The sequence below is a fragment of the Lygodium microphyllum genome, chromosome 28, assembly GCF_053477565.2.
Source record: "Lygodium microphyllum isolate KBCC chromosome 28, Lygodium_microphyllum_v1.1.10, whole genome shotgun sequence".
Taxonomy (NCBI): domain Eukaryota; kingdom Viridiplantae; phylum Streptophyta; class Polypodiopsida; order Schizaeales; family Lygodiaceae; genus Lygodium; species Lygodium microphyllum.
The window spans coordinates 120,277,620-120,302,301 of NC_141162.1; the positions used below are offsets into that span (position 1 = coordinate 120,277,620).

General features: G+C 42.5%; 1 protein-coding gene across 4 annotated transcripts in view; it reads left to right on the forward strand.

The window, feature by feature from the left end:
* The window catches only part of LOC148011920 (FGGY family of carbohydrate kinase), a 58,186-nt gene that overhangs the window by 15,470 nt on the left and 18,034 nt on the right, over positions 1–24,682 (forward strand). For all 4 annotated transcript variants that reach the window (XR_015689290.1, XM_087670124.1, XM_087670123.1 and 1 more), the window contains exons 3-11: positions 7,824–7,941; positions 8,038–8,216; positions 8,711–8,793; positions 8,878–9,062; positions 13,319–13,380; positions 13,646–13,925; positions 14,008–14,127; positions 14,223–14,343; positions 14,452–14,608. Coding sequence is in view for 3 of the 4 variants with exons in the window: in XM_087670124.1 (XP_087526250.1) it covers positions 7,824–7,941; positions 8,038–8,216; positions 8,711–8,793; positions 8,878–9,062; positions 13,319–13,380; positions 13,646–13,925; positions 14,008–14,127; positions 14,223–14,343; positions 14,452–14,608 (1,305 nt within the window). In the remaining variant the exon portion in view is untranslated. The remainder of the gene's footprint in view (positions 1–7,823; positions 7,942–8,037; positions 8,217–8,710; positions 8,794–8,877; positions 9,063–13,318; positions 13,381–13,645; positions 13,926–14,007; positions 14,128–14,222; positions 14,344–14,451; positions 14,609–24,682) is intronic.

Sequence of the window (24,682 nt, forward strand, 5' to 3'; positions counted from 1 at the left end):
CTGTATGCCTTCTTGGTTTAAGGCTGCACCAATGCAGTCTCCTAAAGCATGACATTTCATAAAGAAAGGTTTTGAGAAATTAGGTGTAATTAAAACATGTCATTTGCTGATATAGAACTTAAGAGTTTAAAAAGATTTCTTCTTTAGTTTGATCCATCGGAATGCCACTACTTTCTTGGTTAAATCATGCAATGGTCTAGCAACCACTGCAAACTATTTAATGAATCTATTGTAATAATAGCATAATCTCAAGAAATTTCGAACTTCACAAACACTAGTGAATTCTGCCCATTCTACAATAGCCTTGACTTTTTCTGGATCCATTCAAATCCTATCTTTGGATACAATATGGCCCAATTAGTGAATCTTTTCTATGAAAAATTCACTCTTTTTGCCATTCATATAAAGTTTGTGTTTGCAGAGTTCTTGAAATACTATTTTTAAGTGCTGCTTATGCTCTTCTTTATCTTTTGAATAAACCAAAATATCATCAAAGAAAGTACTTATAAACTTCCAATGTGCTCTAAAGATTCTTTCCATCATTCTATTAAAGGTTGCAAGAGTATTGGTGAGACCAAATGGTAGCACAAGAAACTGATATAAACCAAAAGTTATCTTGAATGCTGTTTTATGAATATCTTGAGGAGTAGTCCTTATCTGATGGTAGCTAATCTTCAAGTCAATCCGGCTGAATACTTTGGATCCATAAAATCTATTCAAGATATCATCAATTCTTGGAATGGGAAACCTATTCTGAATTGAAAGAAAGCTTATTCACTTGCTTTATAATCTTTTCTTGTTGTGTTGGACTCATTTGATAGGGTGGGCTATTTGAAGGTGAGCTCTTAGGAATGAGATTAATGTGATGATCTTCTGGCCTCTCTAGTGGTAACTCATTAGGTAAAGTGCCTGCAAAACAATCTTTATACTCCTTTAAGAAACTCATTTGGTCCTCGTTAATATCTAAGATGGACTCTTCAATTCTAGACTCTTTATTAGAATCTTTGATAAAAATTAAGTACAAGGAAATAGACATTTTCATCGCTTTACAAATTTGTACATGGAATAAGAGGGGAACAGATTTTCCTTTCACTCCTACATCAAAAGATACATTTTTACCCCTTGAAAGGGAATCTAAACTTATTTTGATTCCAATCAATGGTTGGATCTATTCTTTTATGCCAAGGTATTCCTAATATAACATCACAATGACCAAGATCTCCCATGGCAAAAATCTCATGATCTACATAATCTCCTATTTCAATTCGTAGTTTCCCAAGAATGGAAGCAACACCTGACAATTTTAGTGTTTCAAACCTCTCCTTTGATAGAAGTAGAGCTTCAATAATCTGAGGATGGATATAATGATACGTGGCCCGTATATCAAAATGAATGAGAATAGATTGATCAATAATCTTACCCCAAGCCTTTCTCTAATGGAGTTTCATTTTGTTACAAGGATTCCTTAGATACAGTATTTGCTTGAGGTGTCTTTTGAGGTTGGTTTTCCTTCTTTGCCTTGTTAGGACATTGACTAGCCATATGTTCTTTTTCTCCACAAGAGAAGCATCATCCTTCTCTTGTATATTGTGCTAACTATTGATATGTTAGCTTCTTTTTTGGATGGCAAAGGTGGTCTACTTCCACCCTTATGCTTTGGTTCTTGTTTATTTGACTTCTTTTGGTCAAACATTTGTGTTTTCTTCCCTTGTGGTTCCTTTTTGAGGCTTTACCAAGCATCCATGGCATATGTAGTCCTTTAGCTTTTAAGGCCGTATCTTGGGCTGCTTCCAAAGTATCATATTGTCATCTTGACAGCTCGCTGTATCGTCAGATGTAATCTATGGATGAACTTTCTCATCTCCATATTGGAAGAAACTTCATTAAGAGATGTAAATTTAAGAGAAACAATTGCAAACTTGTTGTCTCCATGGCTTTGCTTTAGCTCATTCCATTCTTTGCATGGATGTGGAATATGAAGAGGCCGTAGCCTTGGATGATTCGATTGATGGTGCTTCTATTGCATGTGGTGTTATTAACACCCCTCTTGCATGCTTATGCCAATATATAAATGCACAATGAGTTTCTCATATGAACACCCATAAAAGGCTCTAAACCAAAGGTTGAAGGTTAAATCTTTGTTGCAGATGTAGAGGAGTCAATGCTCCATCTTCGGATGGAGAGCTACATGTGTCACTCCACATGTCAAAGAACAATTGCTACTTGCCAAGGATAAGGATCTTTGATTACTTAGCAACCGCGATTGAATGTGTAATTTTTCCCACAAATAGAATGGAAGGCTATTGTTACACTTTCCACAAGAACAAGGTGATAGCAATTGCTGCCTCAAGGTCTGTGCCTGACGCGTAACAAGCCGATGCAAAAGTATGTGCCAAAGAGGCAACCATGATAACAAAAGCCAAATCAATGCTATACATGTTGCCAATTGACAGTAGATAAAAACAAAAACTCGTGGCCTATGTAGAAGTCATGTTCCTAGGTCACAACACTTCACATATTCTAGCTGCCTACTATGCCTCCAATGTCAAAAGATGACGTACCAGTGAGACAGTAGGATTGGCGGGGAGGAACACGGAGTGAACTCGGCAAACATGGAGAAGAGAAGAGAAGAGAGAAGAAACTCTGATGAATGGAACAAGGGTGCTGTAGCACAAGGAAGATGATGAAGATAGCCATGAACCACGAACTGCAATGTTCTCCTGAAGGGGTGTGAGGGTAGTGGAGAGGCTGAAGAGAAGAGGTGACGGACTAAATGAATCAGCCGTGAGGAATAAATGAGAGAGTGGCCTATAAATAAGCACAGTCAGTCTAGGATGGCGCCTTGCAAACCCTAAACACAAAACGCAGAAACACAAAAACACAAACTGCGGGTGAAGGGTAAAGGGTTTCTCAACACCCTCTCCAGGCCCAAAAAGGGGAACAAGAGAAGAGTGAGGTGGAGATGCAATGCTACATGCTGAAGAATGCTCATGCAACAGGTGCCACTGGGACAATGTCCCTCGTGGGAAAATTGTTCACTTGCCCAAGCGCCCTAGTACAAAGATGAGGAAAATATACAATGTATAGTGCGGAGAACCATAAGGATATACCTGTACTCGATCTCCTGAGGTGGCTCCATGCTGACCAAGGGACGAAGGCAAGAAGAAGAGGAGGAAGAAGAGGTAAAGGATCCCTAAGATCCAAGATTTCCACCGCAAAGGGAACTTGTAGTAAAGAATAGTAGACAGAGTGAACTGGAGAATCCGAAACTCAACCTCGGGAGAGAAGCCACTAGCTCCGTGCATCCATGCTGGAAGGAATACGAAGGCCTCGTCACCAAATCACGGCTGAATCTCTGAGGTCTCGATCTACGTGGTACCTAAAGATCCTGGATATCAGTAGAAGAGATGACTTGTCGAAGACAGCCACCCTAAGAAAGTAGAGGATGGGTGAAGAACATGTGGAGTAGGTTTCCCCTTTGAGGTGGGAGGTGGAGGGGCCCTCGCTGAAGTCGAAGGAGAAGTAGATGCCCCCACTGAGGGCAAAGAAATAGCATTCCCCTTTGAAATAGATAGGGAATCCAAAAACTCATGGATCACGGGCTATAAAATTTCTGATGACGAAGGAAGTGCTGTTGGTTGTGCTGAAGAAGGTATCTGGGGTGTAGGAAAGGAAGCTAGAAAGCACCCAGAAGTGGCCTCTCGAACCTGAGTGGAAGAGGGTGGGGAAGAAGGAGGCTTAGGATGAGCCAAGGGTGGGGAAGGGTGGGATTCAGAACGAGTAAGAGGTGGGCAACAGTCGTTGTCTCTCAGTGGAGCAGACTGGGTAGCCGAAGAAGAGAAAGGAGTTAAGCAGCCACTGTCTCTCGAAGGAGTAGATTGACGAGGAGAAAGTATCAAGCAATCACTGTCTCTCGATGGAGCGGACTGCAGATCCGTAGGTTGTGGAAGCCACTGTACCTGAAAATAAGTGGGAGAAGATTGCTGCTGGCATTGTGACGATCTCTAGGAGGTCGTAGTGCCAATCGATCCTCCATGTGCTCGAAAGGACTTAGTGCGCATTGGATGCGCTCTATTGCCTTGAGCATAGTACCTTGATAGCCGATGTAGAACGATCTCTATGGCCCAGAAAGGAGAGGTGGCACAAGGAGTGCCTGGTGGAAGACGCATATACTCCGGGGGGGTGGGGAGCAAAGGTCGAAGTCGGCAAGCATCGGTGGTGTGTCCGGTGATGCCACAGTAGGAGCACCTAGTAGTCTGGTCATTTGTTGGTAATGAAGCCATGGATACCAATGTGCCTTGCTGAAGGAGGAAGAGGTCAGCCACCATGAACCACGAATCGCAATGTCCGCCTCAAGGGGTGTGAGGGTAGTGTGAAGCACGAACTGCAATGTCCGCCTCAAGGTGTAGGAAGGTAGTGGAAGGGTTGGAAGTGAGCTGCCAGTGGGGGGGAGGATGCGACCAGCAGTAAGAGGTTGCAACCAGTAGAAAAACGCAGGTGAGGAGAGAGAAAGACTAAAAACGCAGGCAGGAAAGCCTTTTGGAGAGAGAAAGACTAAAAACGTAGGCAGCAAGTGAGAGAAAGACTAAAAACGCAAGTAGGACAGCCTGCAGGAGAGAGAAATACTAAAAACGTAGGCAGTAGGACTGTGATGACGTGGCAGGCTGTACGGCAACAGGTCTGCACAGGAACAGTAGTCGCCTGGTTGGAATCAGCTCCAAACTGCGTGAAGAGGGCTGGAAATCAGGCGCCAACTGATGGAGACAGCAATTGACAGCTTTGGCTGAGATGTCCTCCGTGAACAAGGTGTGGGCAGCAAGCTGAAACACCTGAAATCTGCAAAAACGAGATTTTGATGCAGTGGAAGAAGAAGAGAAGTGGATGCCGAACCCGCCACTGGTCTTTGCCTTCGGATCTTTGCCGCTGTTTGAGCAGATCTAGCTCCGATACCATGTCAAAAGATGACATACTAGCGAGATAATAGGGTTGGCGGGGAGGAACACGGAGTGAACACGGCAAACATGGAGAAGAGAAGAGAAGAGAGAAGAAACTTTGATGAATGGAATGATGAAGTTCTGAATCATGGGGTGAATGTGATACAAGGGAACAAGCGTGCCGTAGCACAAGGAAGATGATGAAGACAACCACGAACCACGAACCGGAATGTCCTGAAGGGGTGTGAGGGTAGTGGGGAGGCTGAAGAGAAGAGGTGACGGACTGAATGAATCAGCCGTGAGGAATGAATGAGAGAGTGGCCTATAAATAGGCACAATCAGTCTAGGATGGCGTCCCTTTTTGGGGCTGCAAACCCTAAACACAAAACGCAGAAGTGCAAAAAATGCAAACTGCGGGTGAAGGGTAAAGGGTTTCTCAAGACACTATACTTCTGTTGACATTGGTAGTCGGTGCTTGCAATTCACCTTTGGTGTTCATGCCAAGCAAGCAGTTTTGCACGCAAATATGACACGTCGTCAGCTCTAGGATAATTGTTGTCGTTAGTTGATAGTTACTCTTGCCATTTTTGTGTGGGTTGTTTAGTCGGTTCCCACCTCTTGCTTACAAGTGGAGATTATCAGAGGTTTTGATTGGAGGGAAAGCTCAAAGGTAGCAATGCGGAGTTGCAAATAGGTAAAGTGGCTTAGTCTTAACTGAGTTGGATGACATGTGGTTTGTTGGAGGCATGGAAGACCGAACAAGTCAGCCAGTTTTGGAGGTCTTTGGCTATTTATAGCAGCCCTCGTCAGTGGAAGCATACATTGTCTTGCAGATTTTCAGCATGCTCCATCATCGGATGATTTTCTCTATCATCCAATGCTCATCTCCATCATCAGCCTGGTTTGGGCCCTCATTGATGCTTTGTGCTGTGTGCAAGGACTGACGAGTCCACTTTGTATTCAGCATTCTTGTGGAGTTCAGTGCAGATTTCTTCTTCTTCTTTCTGTGGTCTCTCTCTTCCCTTCTCTCTCCGTGTTCATGTTCTTCTTCCATTGCACACTGTTACATGACTGACCTGCATAGGTGGAAACACAACCTAGATTGCTTGGCAACAGTTGCAGAGTGTGTGCCAGGAACATGTTGCAAACAGGGTCCTTGCAGCAAAGGCAACCTGAACAAGGTGTTTGGACAGGTTGCTTGGCAACTGGTGGCACCATGAAGTGAAGTATCTGCTGGTGGATGGGTTAAAATCTCAGTCAAAGATGGTGCCAGCCGATGGAGAGTCTGTAGATTTGCAAAAGGCAACCTCTCTATTTATAGAATGTGGATCCAACCAAAAGTTTGGGTGTTTGCTTATTGAGTTTTGGGGCTGTTTAAAATGAGCTAATGTAGATTTAAGTGGTAGTGCACCTTTTATAGCTTAAATACCCCCTCTTAGTCGGAAAATTGAACCTAGGAGAGACTGCAAGCATAGCTCGCCCCAAAATACCCTGAGCTATCCCAGCCCAAAGCAGCTAGGGCATTGGTGCAGGGGTGCACGATGGCTATGCAAGAACCTACCAAGACTATAGAGGTGATGGTTATCTTAACTGAGGAGTGCCAGAAGTGGAGGCAACGATGGAAGTGTGAGAAACTGCTATAATAGACTGCACAAACACAAAACACAAAGAAAAACACTGCAGTGTTGGATAGAGAAAGTTTGGGAGCACTTTGGTGGTCTTCTGCTGCCAATGTGGTTTGTACTCATTGTGCTCATGCCTTAATATATGGATTCCATGGCCTGTTATTACATTCTCTGAGTTCATCTGTTCTTGCTTTCTTGTTCAGTTCTGTCAGTATTCAGGAGTTGCTTTCTTGTGCTTCTATTGCCTCTCTCTTTCTCATAGGTAGTGTCACACCTTGCTATTCCCAATTACACAAGCTATGTTTCTTATAGATAAAAAAACGTGGATGTACATTGTATTGTAGTATTGAAAGCTAGTTTTTAATAGATCGATCCACAAAGAAGTTGTTTTTATTGACGGATTGGACAAGCTGTTTGGAAACGTTTTGAGTAGGAATTGAGTTTCCTTGGTTTTTAGGACATGTCTGAAAAGAGCTTCCTATAGATATAGCAAAAATCAATGGATCTAGGATTTAGAAACATGAAAAGAAATAATCCTGTTCATTCATTATCTACACACCTAGTCCCAAATTTCCACTATGCAGGCTCAAAACAATGTCAAATTTGAGAAAACCCATGCGGTATGATTACCATTCCAAATTATACGACTCATGACATCAAGACTCAACATCCAAAAGACAACTTCTTCCATAATATTGATAAACATGATAGTTCAAACTTCAAAGGTAGGAAATAGTAACAGAAGTGTCAACTAGTGAAAGTGTCAACTAGTGAAAAACGTCAACTAGTGGTAGTGTCAACTAGTGACTTTAATAGAAGTTCAAACATTACATTAGTAAAGTATTAGTCTTGTTAGCAAATCTAAAATTTTAGAGCCAAAGTCCAAAGTTCAAACACAATCATCAAAATTGTGTTTTTTCCAAGGTTTTTACCTAACGTTTTTGAAAATTTTTGGGCCTTGAGTGGATAAGGAGCATGTTTCTATGTGGGAAACATTTTGCAAATGTAAAAAGTGTTTCCTGTTTTAGGAAATGAATTTTGATGCAACTATGCTTTGGGCCAGACTTTCAGTTGACACATTTTCAGATCAGCAAACACATTATAATGGAAGGGGTCTTGTTAAATGAGGTGGTCCTTGAGCTATGTTTGAAATGAAGCCAGTATTGAAGTTGGAACTGTTTTTCTGCTTAGCAGTTCATTCTTCTTTCAACACTAGCTACAGTTCTTGACTCTTCGTACATATTTTGGGTTTGTTTATTGACAGCAATCGTCAACAGATATCTGGCATGCAGTTTGTGCAGCAGTGAAGATGGCTTGCCTGACTGCTGAAATAGATCCCTCAGACATATCTGGCATAGGATTTGCTGCAACTTGCTCTCTTGGTTCGTATTACTAGAATATTGATCACTAAATATGCTAGTACATCATTGGCATATCCTAATTTCTAATAATTCCAAATATCTGGTTTTTTATTTCAGTTGCAATAGGAATGGATGACTCACCAGTCACAGTCTCCTTGAGTGGTGATGCAAGGCGGAATGTAATTGTTTGGATGGATCACAGAGCTCTTGATCAAGCTCAAAGGATAAATGCTTTGCAGTCACCTGTTCTACAGTTTGTTGGCGGTGCACTCTCCCCGGAGATGGAACCTCCAAAGGTACTAAAATGTTAATGGACTATGTTTTGACTTTTGACTCAAACTATTTAAATTTTCATGGTGAGCTTGTTAGCTACCAGAATCAAGAACCGTTAATGTTAAAGGACTATGTTTTGACCTTTAACTCATGAACTATCTAAATTAGCATGGTGACTTGTTAGTTGCCAGAGTCAAACAGTTAGTTTTTCTAGCCATGCAGCAAGGCAAAATCAGAAAAGTTCTAGTATTGCTAGTGTTTTTGGTAGTGACTTTGTTGTACAAATATTTTATTATATATACTGATAACTTGCATGTAGCCTTGAGAATGCTGAATTGTGCACAATGCAGTGGGCTCAGTTTTCAATACAAAGTGCCATTAATATAATTAGGCTCTGTCCTTGAAAAGGTCTGATTGATTCTGCTGAACGATGCTGTGTTGAGAAGGCAGTTACCACCAAGATAGCAATATGTGAAATTTCTTTACTAGATACTGAATTGGCACTTCTTGTGAAAAGCTATTATGGGTAAAAGAGAACCTAAAAGAGTCCTGGGCAGTGGCTTTTCGTTGGATGGATCTGAGTGATTGGCTTACGTACAGGTTAGCAAAAGTCTAACAATGTATTGTGCTTACGAACCTCTCTTGGGATTTCTAAAGTTTCACTGCTGATTACCTACAACTCAGGGCCACAGGAGATGATACTAGAAGTCTTTGCACTACTGTGTGCAAATGGACATACTTGGGACATGCCCACATGCAGCAGATGACTGGTACTAACACATCAGCCACAGAAGCCTGTGGATGGGATGATGTCTTCTGGCAGGAGATTGGTCTTGGTGATCTTGTTGAAGGAAATTATGCGAAAATTGGTCAGTTTTGAGTTTTTTTGACAGCTGTCATTAGTTCATCCTTGAAGCTGTTGTTGCTAATGAAATTGCAACCTTACCTCACTGAACTTGCAATGTTTTTGGATTTTCATTTAGGAAATATAAGCTGACTTCTCATGTAGACAAAGAGAAGCACATCACAATTCTAAGGCCATTACACAAGTTTGCACAAAGTTCATTAAAAAGGCATTGTGAGGATGCTCTTCTGTCTCAGAAAGGACTCGTTTTGGCTTTTCTAGGAGATTGGTACTAATTAGAAGGGGAGGTGCTCTCCAATGCTAGAATAGCTTGGTGAAGTGAGCTCAGCCTTATGCTACTTCTGAATTGAATGCACTGTCATTTGTCATAGACTGAGCTCCATTGATAATCATACCCTTTTGTAGGTGCTGTGTTGCTGTTTTAGCAGCTGAACTGCCTATTGGGGGCCCTCTGTATATAATTGTTTAGCATAAATGAGACATTTGAGAGCATTGAGGATGCTTCTTGTCTGCATTGAGACTAGAAAAAGATGTAATAAATTTCTGATTCATGCCAATTTCGCTTGTCTCAGCAGACTGAGCTCCATGGAGTACCTATTGTTCTCATGGTTCAATAGGTTATATGGCTGCCCGTCTATACATGCCTCTGTATACTGTAGCTGGCTTCAAAAGGCAGTTTTCTTGCTAGTAGAGATAAGGTATTTTGGAGTGTTGAAAGTTGAAGCCTTCAACTGGGCCAAAGTGTTCTGGAACTATAAGAGGATTTTCATAACTGTAAACCTTGGGCGATTGGATATGGAAATGACCACATCTGACATTCCCACATCTGAATTAACTTGGTGGTTTTGCACAGAGGAATCATTGGATTTGTTGGTTTGTAATATGTATCCACTTCTTTAAGACCTTTGCCTGTGGGTGATGCCTCAAAGCCATTCTTTCTAATATGTATCCACTTCTTTCAGACCTTTGCCGGTGGATGATGCCTCAAAGCCATTCTTTCTAATTAATCAACATAGTTACCAACTTTCCAGAGTTTTGGATGCTATGGTGGCATCTTCAACTGGCTCAAGAAGTTCTACAAAAAGGGGTGAGGGACAAGACCATATTGTATCACTTTCATCACTATACTGCCCTCTATCAACCCTCAGCTGTCCCCAAGCTGCTACCTCTCAGCCTTTTTTTGTGTCCACATGATTGCGTCTGGAGAGAGGCACTGCTGTTCTGCTGCCTCAACATCATCGTTTGCTGCCACATGAGCTGCACCTTCCCCAAATGCAAGCACTGCTGCACATCAACTGCCCCAGGCTCCTATGCTGCATTTTCTGCTGTGCTTACCATGCTGCAGCTGCCGTCATGTTTGCCACCCTGGGAGCTGCCATGACTATAGATTCTGCAGTGTTTTATGGTCCTGGGTTGCACAGCTGTTGTTGCTATCAATGCAGCCTGCCACATCATATTTGTAGTTAGACACAGCTGCATTTTGACTGTCCTTTGCTGCCATGCAGTTGATCAGATGATCATTCACTGTTTCCACACCGTTTTGTGAGTACCCCTGTGAAAGTTGAACACAATGAGAGAGAAAGAGATAACACAGAGAAAATAAGGAAAAGACTTGAATAGACTGCTGGAAAAGCAGGGTGAGAATACAGAGGCCCTGCACATGTCAGTGAGACACGTAGTTGAGGGTGCAGGACTGAATGACAGCAGGGAAGAGAGTGCTAATGATGATGAGGAAGAATGTTGATGAAGAAGAGAATGAGTGAATGAGAGTGATGTTGCCTAGCTTCCTAAATAAGCGAAAGAATGAAAACTAGCTGACTGCTGGAAAAATTCCTTAAAGGGCTAGGAAAAATAGGTGGAGCTCCTAGATGAATTTGGTTTTCGTGGTCCCAGGCTTGGATAGCTAAACAAGGTAAAAATGAACAAGGTAGATAGTGCCAATGCTCCAAATGTCCCCATCTAACTAAGACTGAGGCTCACAAACAGGAGATGGACGCAAAAGAGGAATGAAATAAATTATGACTGCTAACACCAGCTACTTTGGATTTGTGGACTTGGTGGTGGTTAGGTTTCACCATCTACCCTTGGTTGTTGTTATGGTGTCTATTGGAGAGAGGGGTCATGATTGAAATCCTCGGAGGAATGTCCTCTCCAATGAAACATTTCAATATGCAACATTTCGCACATGTGTTTCACTCCAATGGAAAAAGGCAATTTCTATGAAAAACCTGCTGAATATATATATTTCAAATGTGCGATTTTACTGTTTCATGTGGCCTTTCACTAAGGCTCACCCAAGGGTGAAACATTTCATGCTGAAACACAACTTTTCCATAGCCAAAAAACCTGGTTCACCTTGGTGAAATGCAAAACCTTGAAACACGTGTGTTCTGTGAAACAAAAATATTTTTGCAAAACAAAAATTTAGAAAAAGGGTAAAATTTTTAATTAAAAAAATGCATAGATTGTTTTTCTTTTACAACTGTTTTTTCCACACCCTCCTCCTTGCGCTCCCAACCACCTCCTTGGTTTGTTCCTACTTTGTTTTGTTTTGCAAAATGAAAAGGGTTTCTTCTATTGAAAAAACGTGTGGGCTGTTTTTTCTTTTTCTACCTGCATTTTTCCATGCCCTGCTTTGTGCACACTCCATCACCACCTCCTCCTATGTCTCCTTCTCCTCCTGCTGTTCCATCTTTTCCTCCACCTCTTCCTCCTCCGTCTCCATCTTCGCCTCCAACTCATCTCTTCCTCCTCCTCCCTTACACTCTCCTATGTGAAGAAATACCCTAATGCAAAAACATAAATGAAAGTGTATGACAAAGCATAAACTCAAGATAACATAGTTAGGGTTAGGGTAACTTAAAGACAATGAACATAGTGAAGATTTGAATAAATGAATAAATATAATACGATGCTCAAGCAGCAAAAAACAGTGCAAGGAATGAAAATTGTACCCTAAACTCTCATGTCTCGAGGACCGAGGCAAAGGTAATGAGTTGGAGAGTGTGTCATACTCCTAATGGATCCTAAAATGTAGCAAGGCAGCCTTCAAGATGTCGGACAGCAGCAAACACAGCAAATAGTGATGCTGGATCAGTGTTGGATGTACAGAGGAGAGAGAGAACAGTTGATGTAGTTGCAGGTCACGTGGTAGGCTGTATGGCAGCCAGCAGAGCAAAACACAGCAATATCTGCAGTTGACAAGGGCAGGGTGGCAGCCAGTAGGTGTAAATGCAGCAGTTGCTGCCATGTGGCAGCTGGCGACAGTGGGGTGAGTGATCAGCAGCAGTTGTCGGGGCTGAACAGCAGCAGTAGATGATGTAGACTGCACGATGAAGGCTGGAAATGGGTGCCGGATGGATGTAGACAATGTTGGGCAGCCTTGATTGAGATGTCCTCTGCAAACTGGGCATGGATAGTGAAGCTAGAGGGCATGAAACATGCAAAAACGAGATTGGGCTGAATGGAGGATAGCCTGCCTATTTATAGAGAGTTTCAGGACCTTGAACCTTTCCACGTTTTAAATTCCTTGCTACATGAATAGGACCTTGATCCAACTATATGTCACTTCTTAAAGTTCAGCCTGGAGTTCCCCACAGAAAGGAGACACTTATAGGCCTTCACACACATTGGCTAAGGCAATTATGCTCCACTACATAGGGATTCCAAATTCTTTGTATATTGTTAACACATCAGAGTGCTACAATTGAGGTTTAGACTCTTACAATCTAAATCTGATACTGCAGCATGTCTAACATTAGGGTTAGGGTTTAGCAGAAAACCCTAGAGATGACACAATAGGTGAGCAAAGATTGGGCATATCTTTCTTAACTGCTGTATGTGCTAAGGTCAGTGTTACACGGAAAACTTTTCGGGGAGGTGAATACAAAAATCTTCCAAAATTTAGACATTCCTATTGACACTTTTTGGCATTTTCATAACTAGAGTGCAGTGAAGTTTGAAGTTTTTAAACCTTTTCCCCCAAATTTAAAGGGTTTGGTGTAAATTTTGACATTCACTTGACACTAAGCTTCTGTTTTTGGTTGATTATTGGCTGAGATATGGACCTTGAAATCATAGTTCGCAGATCATCTTTACTGGCTCTCTTCATATGCGATTGCTTTGGACTAAATTCCTTTCCTGGTTTCTCCTAAGACATGGTTAATTGGTGCCTGTGAATGTTGAATCTAGCCACTTTCCTTTTGGTTGGAAAGAATGTTAATCCATCCTCAAATAATTTTTGCTATCTTCATTTTCCAGGGGGAAGTGTGGCATTTCCTGGTCATCCTTTGGGCGCTGGCCTCACAGCAGCTGCTGCGAAGGCAAGAATCTTTTTATACGATGAATTGGACTTGATATATACTGGCAATGGCTGAGCTCGAGCTTCAATATGAACTTGACTGTAGTTCCCTGAATGGGAGATTAGAAAATTGCCTAGAATTATTTTCAAGGATGATAAGGGATTGCCTATATATGTCTCACCTTATTGAAATATATAAACTAATGCATCATTGAAAGAAAACTCAATGGCAACATTTTGAAAGTTTGGCTTTTCCTCTAGCATAATATAATGGAATATTGAAGCAGGAACTTGGGCTCCAAGAAGGCACACCAGTTGGGACAGCTTTAATCGATGCTCATGCAGGTGGTATCGGAGTTATGGAAGGTGTTCCTCCTCAGTTCTCACTTCTGAGTCCTGGTTCAGATCCTGAGATCCTGGGCTCCGGAGACGTGAAGGTTGTAGAAAAATTGGAGTCTGAAGCTCTGTGCAATAGGATGGTTCTTGTTTGTGGGACTTCTACTTGTCATATGGCAGTTTCAAGGGAGAAACTCTTTATTCCAGGTGTATGGGGCCCTTATTGGTCAGGTAGATCAATGTTGCTAACATGTGCCAGAATCTTTGTAGTTACTGTCTTTGCAGATCTAATGTTACCTTGATTGGATTGCAGCTATGATACCTGAATTCTGGTTGACTGAGGGTGGTCAAAGTGCTACAGGAGCATTGCTAGAGCATGTCATAGAGAACCATGGTGTGGCACCAGTTTTGGCAAATCGTGCAGCATCACAAAGTAAACCAAGCAATGTGCAAATTGTACTAAAGTTTTAAATGGAAGTTTATTTAAACTTATCTTACTGAAAATATCTACCCACAAAACTGTTGCAGAGGTATCCATTTATGAACTACTAAATGGTCTTCTTGAAAAACTCGCATCCAGTTCATCTATTCCGTTCTTAAGTGCTCTAACAAGAGATTTGCATGTTCTACCTGATTTTCACGGCAACAGGTATTACCACTCTTGTGGCACTCTTCTTTGCAAAGTGATTTTTTCAAGCAGGTTTGCTCAACATGGTTGATTAATGCAGTTTAACATAATAGCTTCAGTTTATTCCAGGTCTCCTATAGCAGATCCTAAGTCAAAAGGAGTGATATTTGGACTGACACTGGATAATAGTGAGAAGGATTTGGCCTTGTTCTACCTTGCCATCATTCAAAGCATTGCATATGGAACACGCCACATTATTGAGCATTGTAACTCTCATGGACACAAGGTATTACTAAGGATTTAAAAGGTGGAGGTTTAGAAACAGTTGGTTTGGGTGCTGGCATATATTTTGTATTGGCCTGCATTATGCATAAATGTGTGTAACTATATTTCAGGGATTAAATTTCACATTGTAGCATGATGCATGAATTGCAACTTTCAATGCATGTGACTGTAATTAGTGAGTGTAATGAGACATACTGGTTGGAAATAAACTTTACATCACCACAGGGTTAAAAAAGGTAGAGTCTAATTAGTCAATGATTTCATATTGCTGCATCAAAGGCCTTGCTAAAGCCTGCATAGCTGTGGCCAATGTTTGCTGCTTATCTTGTGATGTAACTGCACTTAACAAGGAAGTAAGCTGAGGCATTCCACAAACCTCAGCTTCGTAAGCAGTTCAACACCTTTACTGGACCAGCAGGAAACTTGTGGGCATACTTGGCTGTTTTGCAGTCAAACCTGGCTGTCAATCAAGTTTTATCAAGCCAGTATGGAGGATGTGGGCTGTTGTGTTTGTCCTGCAAGCTGTTTGCCCTGACCTCTCTCGGAGAACAAGAGTGCCAAGTTCTTAAACCTTCTTAGGTCATTTTTTGCATTATCTAGACTCTAGACTCATTGCTCGCTGCATCTGAGTATTGTGATTTAGCAGACTGCGGCTCTACAAGTTCAAGATGCATGCTGCCAAAGTCTGTTTTCCATCATCCTGGATAGAGTCCTGGTCTTTGTAAATTCTAGGTGCAGAGGGAACCCAAATCTGGAACATAAACCACCTTAGAAACTGACATCTGGCCATGTCTGTCTAGAAGTAGAGGAGTAATACTCATACCATAGAACATATGGGACCTTTGAAATTGACCTGCAGCCCTCTCTAACTAGGAGTAGATCAACACCATAAAGTGACACTGTAGACTTGTGACCTATGGTGAGGGCGTCAGCTTGTACATATCATGGGTATTTGGGCACCTACCTCTTTAGTGTGCATTTCAGTGGGCCTTTAGTGGGTGGCAGGCTGCACATTTCAGTGGCATCGTGGGCAGCACATTTCCACAGTAGGTGGCTACATTTCATCAGCTGATCTGGTCATTTTGTTGGCTCCACTGCTGCCTGTATATAGGCACTCCTCGTTGGTATTGTTTATTGCATCGTCTTACATCTGTTGGATAGAGGGATGGGGGGCACTGTGGCTGTTCATCACCTGAGTGCTGGTTACCTTGGTGGTATTTGACTTTGTTGTCTGGCTGATCTCATGCAGACTATGAGCTTTGGGCCTTGTATGTCTCACTTTATATACACTATCAGTAGGGATGCCTCTTCTTGAGTCATTATGAATGGTGGGGTCACTGAGCCCTTTGTTCTGGTAGGATCAGTCAAACAGGGCTGTCCTTTGAGCCCCTTCTTATTTTCCCTTGCTACCCATCCCGTTCTCACAATGTTGTCACATATGGCTGATATGGGCAGCTTATGACAACATTGGCTGATAATGAGCAGCTTACCACCTCTTTTCAGCATTCTATGAAAGAGGAGTTATCCTCTTCTTTACAAGTGGGATCTTGAATCTTGATACTTTATTGGATCCATTAGTGTCTGTAGTCAATGTTGCAGGGGGATTGTGCGGATGGAATTTTTGTGGCACTACGGGGTTTTTATGAGGTGCCGCTAAAATCAGCAAAGTATCGTGATGATCTCTTGTCAAGGTTGCCTTTGCTCTTTAATAGATATTCGGTCCATGTTGTGCCATGGAGACCGATGGTAGATTTCCAATGGTTGCTCCAACGGGAATGTCTTGTGTGGGTGGAGGTGGAAGGGTGTCATGTTGTGTATTGGCCTTTGTTGAAAGATGCTATGGCAGCTCTTGGCATTGTCTTGGTTTTGTTAGCCTGCCTATGTTAGTCATGTCAGTCAGTCTCATCTCCTAGTTGTGAGCTCGTGTCAGAGTTTGACGGAGACATAGGAGCTCTAGCAGTTTAGGTGGATTTTCTTTATTTGTTGGCTTCCTGTGTGTATTACCAGGCCAGTTACTGCTTTCCACAGTCTCTGCCTACACCCGTGAGACATTGTCTTTGTTATTTGGGATTTTTTTCGGGGTGTCCCCTATTTATTATGGCATTTCTTTTTATGTGATCAGCATTTTTGACCTCCACTAATGCAGGTTGGCCAGATTTGGGCATTTATGGCTATTTATAGCCACCCCTTCCTTGCTTAGCAGATACACTCTTTAGTCTTTAGTTTTCCCTTTGCAGGTGCACACTCCGACACTCCATCTCTTTGTGCTTGGTGCTGCCATTGTCATCAGCCTGATCTGGTGCCCTCATTGACTCTTTGGGCTGTGTGCAGGGATTGGTAAGTCCATCATCCTTGTATCAACACTCTTCTTTAGTCAGTGTAGTATTCTTCCCTCATCCTCTGCTTCTTCTTCTCTCTCTCTCTCTCTCTCTCTCTCTCTCTCTCTCTCTCTCTCCTTGTGCTTCTATTTGTATTCATGTTTCTCTTCCGTTGTGCACTCTCATATGGTATCATTGCCTAAGTGAGGATATAGTCTAGAGATTTCTTGCAAAAGAGCAGGTTTTCATCATGGAGGAGCAGCCCGGATTTCCCAAACACACATTTTCAGCTTGCATTTACTGTCTTTACTATAAGAATAGGTCATCTATTACCCATTTGCACCCCCAGGCAGCCAAGTGATAGTCTCTAGGGACCAGGCGACAACTTTCTAGCATTAGGCAGCATCAACTTTTGCATTTTGATCAAAACACAAATTTGCGGTTTTGTTGGTGTTCACTAACTAGTGCAGGCACCAACATATTGTTGCAGGTGACAGCTTCCTGAGACTCGGCGATAGCTTTCAACTGTAGGCAACAACTTTTTGTGTAGGTGACAGCTTCCTAGTGGCAGGTGAGAGTTGATTCTCTATCAAACACAGCATTTTGGGTGATTGCAGGTTTGAAGATATCTTACTAGTTCACGGGCTTTGATGACTCAGAGGAGGAGTTTCTTTTAGATACTCTTCAAAGTGGAGACGCGATTCTCGCGCTTATAATCAGCATGAGGAGTCACCCACCCGTCTCCCTTTCTATTCGTCTTTCACAGAAGGCTCCGTCCTTAGTGAAGATATCATCTTGATACCTTCGGTATAGGTGCTTGTCTTACCTTCATTACGCAAAGAATACAAACTTGATGGTTCGAACTATTCGTTGTGGTCATGTAAGGTGGATTGTATACTTGACACCTTTGATCTTTAGGCTCTTGTTTTAGATTCCATCCCTCATCCTAAGGAGGATCTTGCAGATGGAACTTCTATGGACTGTGCACCCTGGTGGGATCGGTTAAACTCTTGAGCTCTATCCTTCCTTTTTATGAGTCTGTAGGATTTTGTCCTTGTGTATGTTCACAAGTTGAAGACCGCGACAAAAGTGTGGAAGAAGCTTGCATCTTTGTATCAACCTAAGACGTTTGCCCACAAGATTTCCCTGGAGAAGAAGTTGCGGATGCTCAATCTTGATGATTTCTCCTCTATGAAGGAGCACATCACGAAGATGGAGGACATGAGAGGTGAGTTTGCCTCTCTTGGTCAGATGATATTCTTTGAAGTCATGGTTATGATCCTTTTGACTTAGTTGCCGTCTCCTTGGTTCGATGTCTTCTACACGAGTCTTATCACATCGAGGACCCATGAGACCCTCTTATGGAAGGAGCTTTCACAATGTCTTGGAGGATGACGATTGACTCAAAGAGGTTGGGGTGCATGTCCCCCGCTTCACCAAGGCATTTACTGCAGGTACAGGTGGCAGGAAGATGAAGAAGGTATAGGCCAAGGACAAGAAGCAAGAGGACAAGAAGGATGAGAAGAAGGAGAAGAAGCCCAAGTGCCTCTACGTTGTGGAAAGGCCACTCATCCCAAGGAAAAGTGTTGGCAAAAGTATCCCGATTTGAAGCCAAAGAAAAAGGATTGAAAGGTTGTTCCGACAATGACAGAGACTGTCTTTGTGCATGTATTTGCCAAGGAGGATATAGCTCTTGGTTCTTCCACTCAGGAGAAGCCTTGGCTCGTTCACAATGGAGCCTCTTCTCACATGAATTGTAGACAGGATTGGCTTTAGGACCCCAGTGCCAGAGGGGCCACCTTCACCATTGATGACAACTCTACAGTTCCCGTTGGAGGAGTGGGAACTATTTCTTTATTGCTCGTGAGAAAATCTTATTTGACCAAAGTTCTCTATGTGTCGGATCTAGGTTTTAGCCTATTGTTTGTTTATGGTCTTACATGGCTTGGTACTCGTGTGGTCGTTACACAAGATGCAGTGATAGTGGAGGATGCTTCTATAGGTACCGTTCTTTGGACAGGCTCCCAAGAGGGTGGGCTTTACACACTCACAGCCTTAGCCACGTGGTCTTCCCATGAGCTTGGGATGCTTTGGCATGCTCGTTATGGTCATCTTCACTTTGATGCGATCAAACGGGCTTCTCGAAAGAAGATGGTGGAGGGACTTCTTGATTTTTCTTCTATTCACACTTTGTGCCCTAGCTGTTTGAGGGGCAAGCAACATAGGTAGCCACATCCCTAGGTTGCCACTAGGAGGGCTTCTACCCCCCCGCTTGAGTTGGTTCACACCGACCTTTGTGGCCTTATGGGCACGGCCTTCCTTGGAAAGGCCAAGTATTTGATGCTGATTATAGATGACTTAAGTCATTATGTGTGGCCTTATTTTTTGGAGTACAAGAGCTAGACGTACTCCCATTTTCTACAAGTGGAAGGTGTTTGTGGAGATACATACTACTTTCAAAGTTCGTGGTGTACGAGCAAATCATGGTGGCGAGTTTAGTTCTTCTCTGTTTTTTCAGTTTTGCAGGGATCATGGCGTACGGGTGGAGTATACCCATTTGAACATACCTTTGGAGAATGGTGTGGTGGAGCGTGCGAATCGGACCATACTAGAGATGACACGATTGATGCTAGAGCATGCTAGTAGTGATGTTTGTCATGCCTTGTCATCTCCTGCCTGTGAGCCTCAGTTTGAGTTAGATGAGGACTTTAGGATCTCTGACTTGTTTGTCACTTGTTTTGACGGAGGAGGTAGCTCATTCTAGAGCACTAAGTTTATTGCATTTCAGTGCATTTTCTCCTCTAGTCGGGATTTTATGTGCATTTTCTAGGGCAGTTTCTCTATTCTACCTCACTTTCCGGGCATTGTTCATCCTTTCCAGGAATTTTCTAAGCATTTTGACATTTTTACTAGCACTAAATGTTGGTATCAGCATTAAATGCTGGTCGGACATATTTTTGGCCCCAAATTTCGGGTTGGCCAAATTTTGGGATTTTTGGCTATTTATAGTCATTTTTCACTTGGCAGTCAGTTAGATTATAATCTTCCCTCCTTCCTTAGTAGATGCACACTCGGACTCCATCATCTTCCTCCGTCTTTGGTGCTGCCGTCATCATGAGCCTGATTTGGTGCCCTCATTGATGCTGTGGGTTGCATGCAAGGATTGATGAGTCCTCCTTCTGTATTCAACATTTGTTCCTTGTTTAGTGTAGGTTTCTTTTCTTCTTCTCTTGCAGATTGTCTCTCTCTTCCTCTGTGTTCGAGTTCCTTCTTCCATTGTGCACTCTCACAATTAGAGCATTGAGGTCTTTCTCATACCCTGTGGGGTGAGACAGTGGCTACTGCAGTTTATATCTGCAACTACTCCTTGACTTTTACGTTATAGGACATGACTCCTTATGAGGCTTTTTTTGGTCGAAAGCCTTCCATGTCTCATTTTTGCATCTTTGGATGTGATGCATTTGTCCATATTGGCAATAAGAAGAGGAAGGTGAAGCTTGACTCGAAGTCCAGGAAGCTTATATTCGTGGGGTATAATACTACTACGAAGGGCTATTGACTCTACGACCCGACAACATGCAAGCTTGAGGTGAGCAGGGATGTGATCTTTGATGAGGCTTCGGCCTTAGAGGATTCTATTGATGGTTCTATTATAGGTGATTCTTCGTCATCGACTGACCCTTCCTCACCTTTAGTTTCACTTCTTCCTTCTAGGTTGCCTCTTCACATCCCTTCTTCGTCTTCGGCTCCTCCCCCTCCTTCTCCATCCTTTACTTCGGCTTCCCTACCACCTTTGACGATGGATGTGACTACTTCTACTTCATCGCATTCTTCCACCCCTTTTGCCTCCCCTCCGGAGTCTTCTAGGGATGCTTAGCCGTCAGTAGGGGTGCCTTTTTTAAATGAGGATATTCCTTCCCTTGATGAGGGGGAGTCCCTACTTCCGACATGTGCATTGTAGGTACCGAAGGCTATACAGTCTCCTCATAGCAAGATGAGCCTATTCGGATTCCCTGTTGGTACCGACAGCTCATGCAAGATTCAAGTGTTTCTCACTTTCCTGCTTCTTCTATAAGTCCACGCAGATCAGCTCGCTTACATGCCCGACAGAATAGTTTACTTTGCGTGGACTATGCTCTTATGTCACAACTTCTTCATGATCGTGAGCCTACTACAGTTGAGGAGGCTCTTGTACGCACCACAGGATATTTGGCATTAGGCCATGTAGGAGAAGCTCAATTCCATCGAGTGTAATCAGACTTGGGAGCTGGTTCTGTGCCCCTCGAAGCAGAAGGTGATAGGTGTGAAGTGGGTCTATAAGACCAAGTACCTTGTAGATGGTTCCTTGGACAAGCACAAAGCTAGGCTTGTTGCCAAGGGTTTTACTTAGAGGGAAGGGTTTGACTATTTTGAGACTTTTGCACCTATGGCTCGGATGTCTACTATTCAAGTTATTTTGGCTCTTGCCACTCACCACCGCTAGCCCGTTTATCAGATGGACGTAAAGTCTGCCTACTTGAATGGTGTCCTTGAGGAGGAGATTTATGTTTCCTAGCCTCCTAGTTTTCTTGTGCAGGAGAAGAAGGACCATGTTTATAGATTGCAGAAGACCCTCTCTATGGCCTAAAGCTAGCTCCCAGAGCTTGGTACTAGAGGATCGATTGCTTCTTTCTTCAGAGTGGCTTCCATGGATCTGCTCATGATCTCAACCTATATTTCCAGATTGAGGGTGATAGGTGTGTTTTGCTTATCTTGTATGTGGATAATCTTATCATTATAGGGAGCCATACTCAGGAGGTTGATCGTACTTTAAAGATTTTGCGATAGGTGTTTGACACGACGGATCTCGGGATCCTTCACTTTTTCCTTGGATTGGTGATTTATCAGCTGGCACATGACATTTTTATTTTGTAGCACAAGTATATTTTCAAGCTTCTCTTAGAGTTTGTAATGGTTGATTGTTGTCCTATTTAATGCCCCATGGACCCAAAGTCTAAGATTTTGGCAACCGGAGTTCCCCTTATAGATGCCACCCATTACAGGTGTCTTGTTGGCTCCCTCATCTGGCTCATTCACAGTTAGCTGAATATTTCTTTTGTTGTGGCTTTGTTGTCTTCTTTCATGAAGACTCCCACTTAGGAGCATTGGAGCGTGGCCTTGTGCATTCTTCATTACTTACAGGGGACTTGATCCTACAGAATCATGTATGGAGGGGATTACTCTCTTTGGTTGGAGTGATTCTAAGTGGGTAGGTGCCTACATGAAGTGACGGATGCGTAGTGGAGATGTGATGGTTAGCAATGGCGATGGCAGAGAGAGAGAGAAAGAGGTGAGTAGTAGTAGAGAGTAGAGAGAGTGATGCACAATGTGTGTGTTGAGCTAAAAATGCATTAGCTTACTTAAACAGCCCCAAAACTTGCTTAATTAATGAGGAAATCTTGTTTATTTAAACGAAACGCCATCCTAGAGAGTTTTTGTGTCCCATAAGCACAAGCCCACTTGGGAGGGCCCAAACTTTCTATAAATACGTATGTTGCCCTCCTTTCAGGCCTCAATCTTGTTTTTGCAGGTTTCAGGTGTTTTCAACTTGCTGCCCACACCCCTTTCACGGAGGACATCAGAGTCTCAGTTGTCCCTTGCTGTCATCTAAAGTCTGGCGCCTGTTTCTAGCCTTCCATCTGTAGTTTGCAGCTGTTTACAGCAGAGCGATTGTTGTTGATCACTCTCCATTCAAAAAATAATCTTGTTTTTGCGGATTTTAGGTATTTCAGCTTGCTGCCCACACTTGGACGCGGAGGACATCGCAGTCCAAGCTGGCCATTGCTGTCTATAACAGTCCGGTGCCTGTTTTCAGCCTACCACACATTGTTTGGAGCTGATTTCAGCATATTGAGTGCTGCTGCTGGTTTTTCTTGCGTTTTTAGTCTTTCTTTCTCTTGTAGCTTGCGTTTTTAGTCTCTCTCTCTCCTCACTGCTATGTGCATCAGATCCAACTTCTCACTGCTGCGTTTGCTGGTGTTCGACATCGAGAGGCTACCTTGTTGTGATTCGGGATCCGTTCAGAGTATGATACACTCTCTAGCTCATTACCTCTGCCTTGATCCTTGAGATACAGGAGTTCAAGGTTCAGTATTCATTCACTCCATAGTGTGTTTGTTGCATAAGCATTGTATATTTAGCAGTTATATCACTTCGGTTATTTTTTGTGTTCATTGTCTCTGAGTTATCCTAACCCTAATTGTGTTCTTTTATTAGTCTGTGCTTTGTCATACAATTGTTATTCGTGTATTTGTGTCAGAGTATTTCTTTATAGTGTGGGTACAATAAGTGTATCTCTTTTAGGGTTTTAGATAGATATATATAAAGTACAAGTGCTAAGGGTGCATTCACACCTAAGCATGTATAAAAGGCATGGTGGCTCTTTATTCCCAATAACCTCCCATCTAAAGGTAGCATGCCTTAAGGTTGAAGAAAAGAATCAACTAAGTCTAAGTATGTACAAAGCTGAAATACGTATACTATCCAACCCTATCATTTGTTGGCAATGAGCAAATCGCTCTATTGAAAGACCCTTCGTAAATGAGAAGATCCGCAGGATTATCATTTGTATGTACCTTGACAAGCTCAATGCTTTTCATGTCAAGTACGTCCTTGATAAAGTGATACTTCACTTATATGTGCTTCGTCTTTGCATGAAAGACAGGGTTCCGTGCTAGCATGATAGCACTTTGACTATCACAATGGAGGACATGGGTCTCGGTAATGCCAAGCTTTTTGACCAAACGTGAAAGCCATAAAGCCTCCTTGCATGTCTCAGTGGCAGCCACATACCCTGCTTTTGTAGTAGACAATGCAATACACTTCTATGGCGTGGAAATCTAGGAAATTGCTTCCCTTGTGAAAGTCAATACATACCTTGAAGTAGACTTTTTGTAGTAAGCATGACCAGCATAGTTTGCATCCGTAAAGCCAAAGATAGATGCCTTCTGCTTTTCAAAGCAGGTGCACAGATCCTTTGTGCCCTTAAGATATCTCATGATACCTTTCACTGCTTTCCAATGCTTTCTACTAGGATGTGCCATGTACCTGCTAACCACTTCCACCGCTAATGCTATGTCAGGATGTGTAGCAACCGTAGCATACATCAAGCTACCCATAGTTGAAGCATACGGAATCTTGGCCATTTCAACCTTCTCATCATCAGATGCAGGGCTATCCTCTACACTAAGTTTTACATATGGAGGCAATGATACACCAATTACTTCCTCCCCCTCCATATTGAAATGTTGCAAAACCTTGGATACATACTTTTGTTGTGACAGATAAAAAAGACCTTTCGATCTATCCCCGAGTATATGCATGCCAAGGATATTATTTGCTCACCAAGATTCCTCATGTCAAAACTGCTATGTAAGTTCTGCTTCAATGTGTCTAATGCATGAATTTCCCTACCACCAATCAATATGCCATCCACATACAAAATCAGTATAATAAGGCTGTCATCTGGAGCCTTCTTGGAATATAAGCAGTGACCCACTTGACTTTTTTTAACTCCTTGAGATTTCATGAATGTATCAAACTTATGATACCATTCACGCGGTGCTTGTTTCAGCCCATACAAGCTTTTGTTGAGTTTACATACAATCTTTTCTTGCCCCTTGGCCACAAAACCTTCTGGTTGTATATATATGTCCTCATGCAGATCACAATGTAAGAAGGTAGTCTTTACATCTATCTGTATGAGTACTATATTCTCA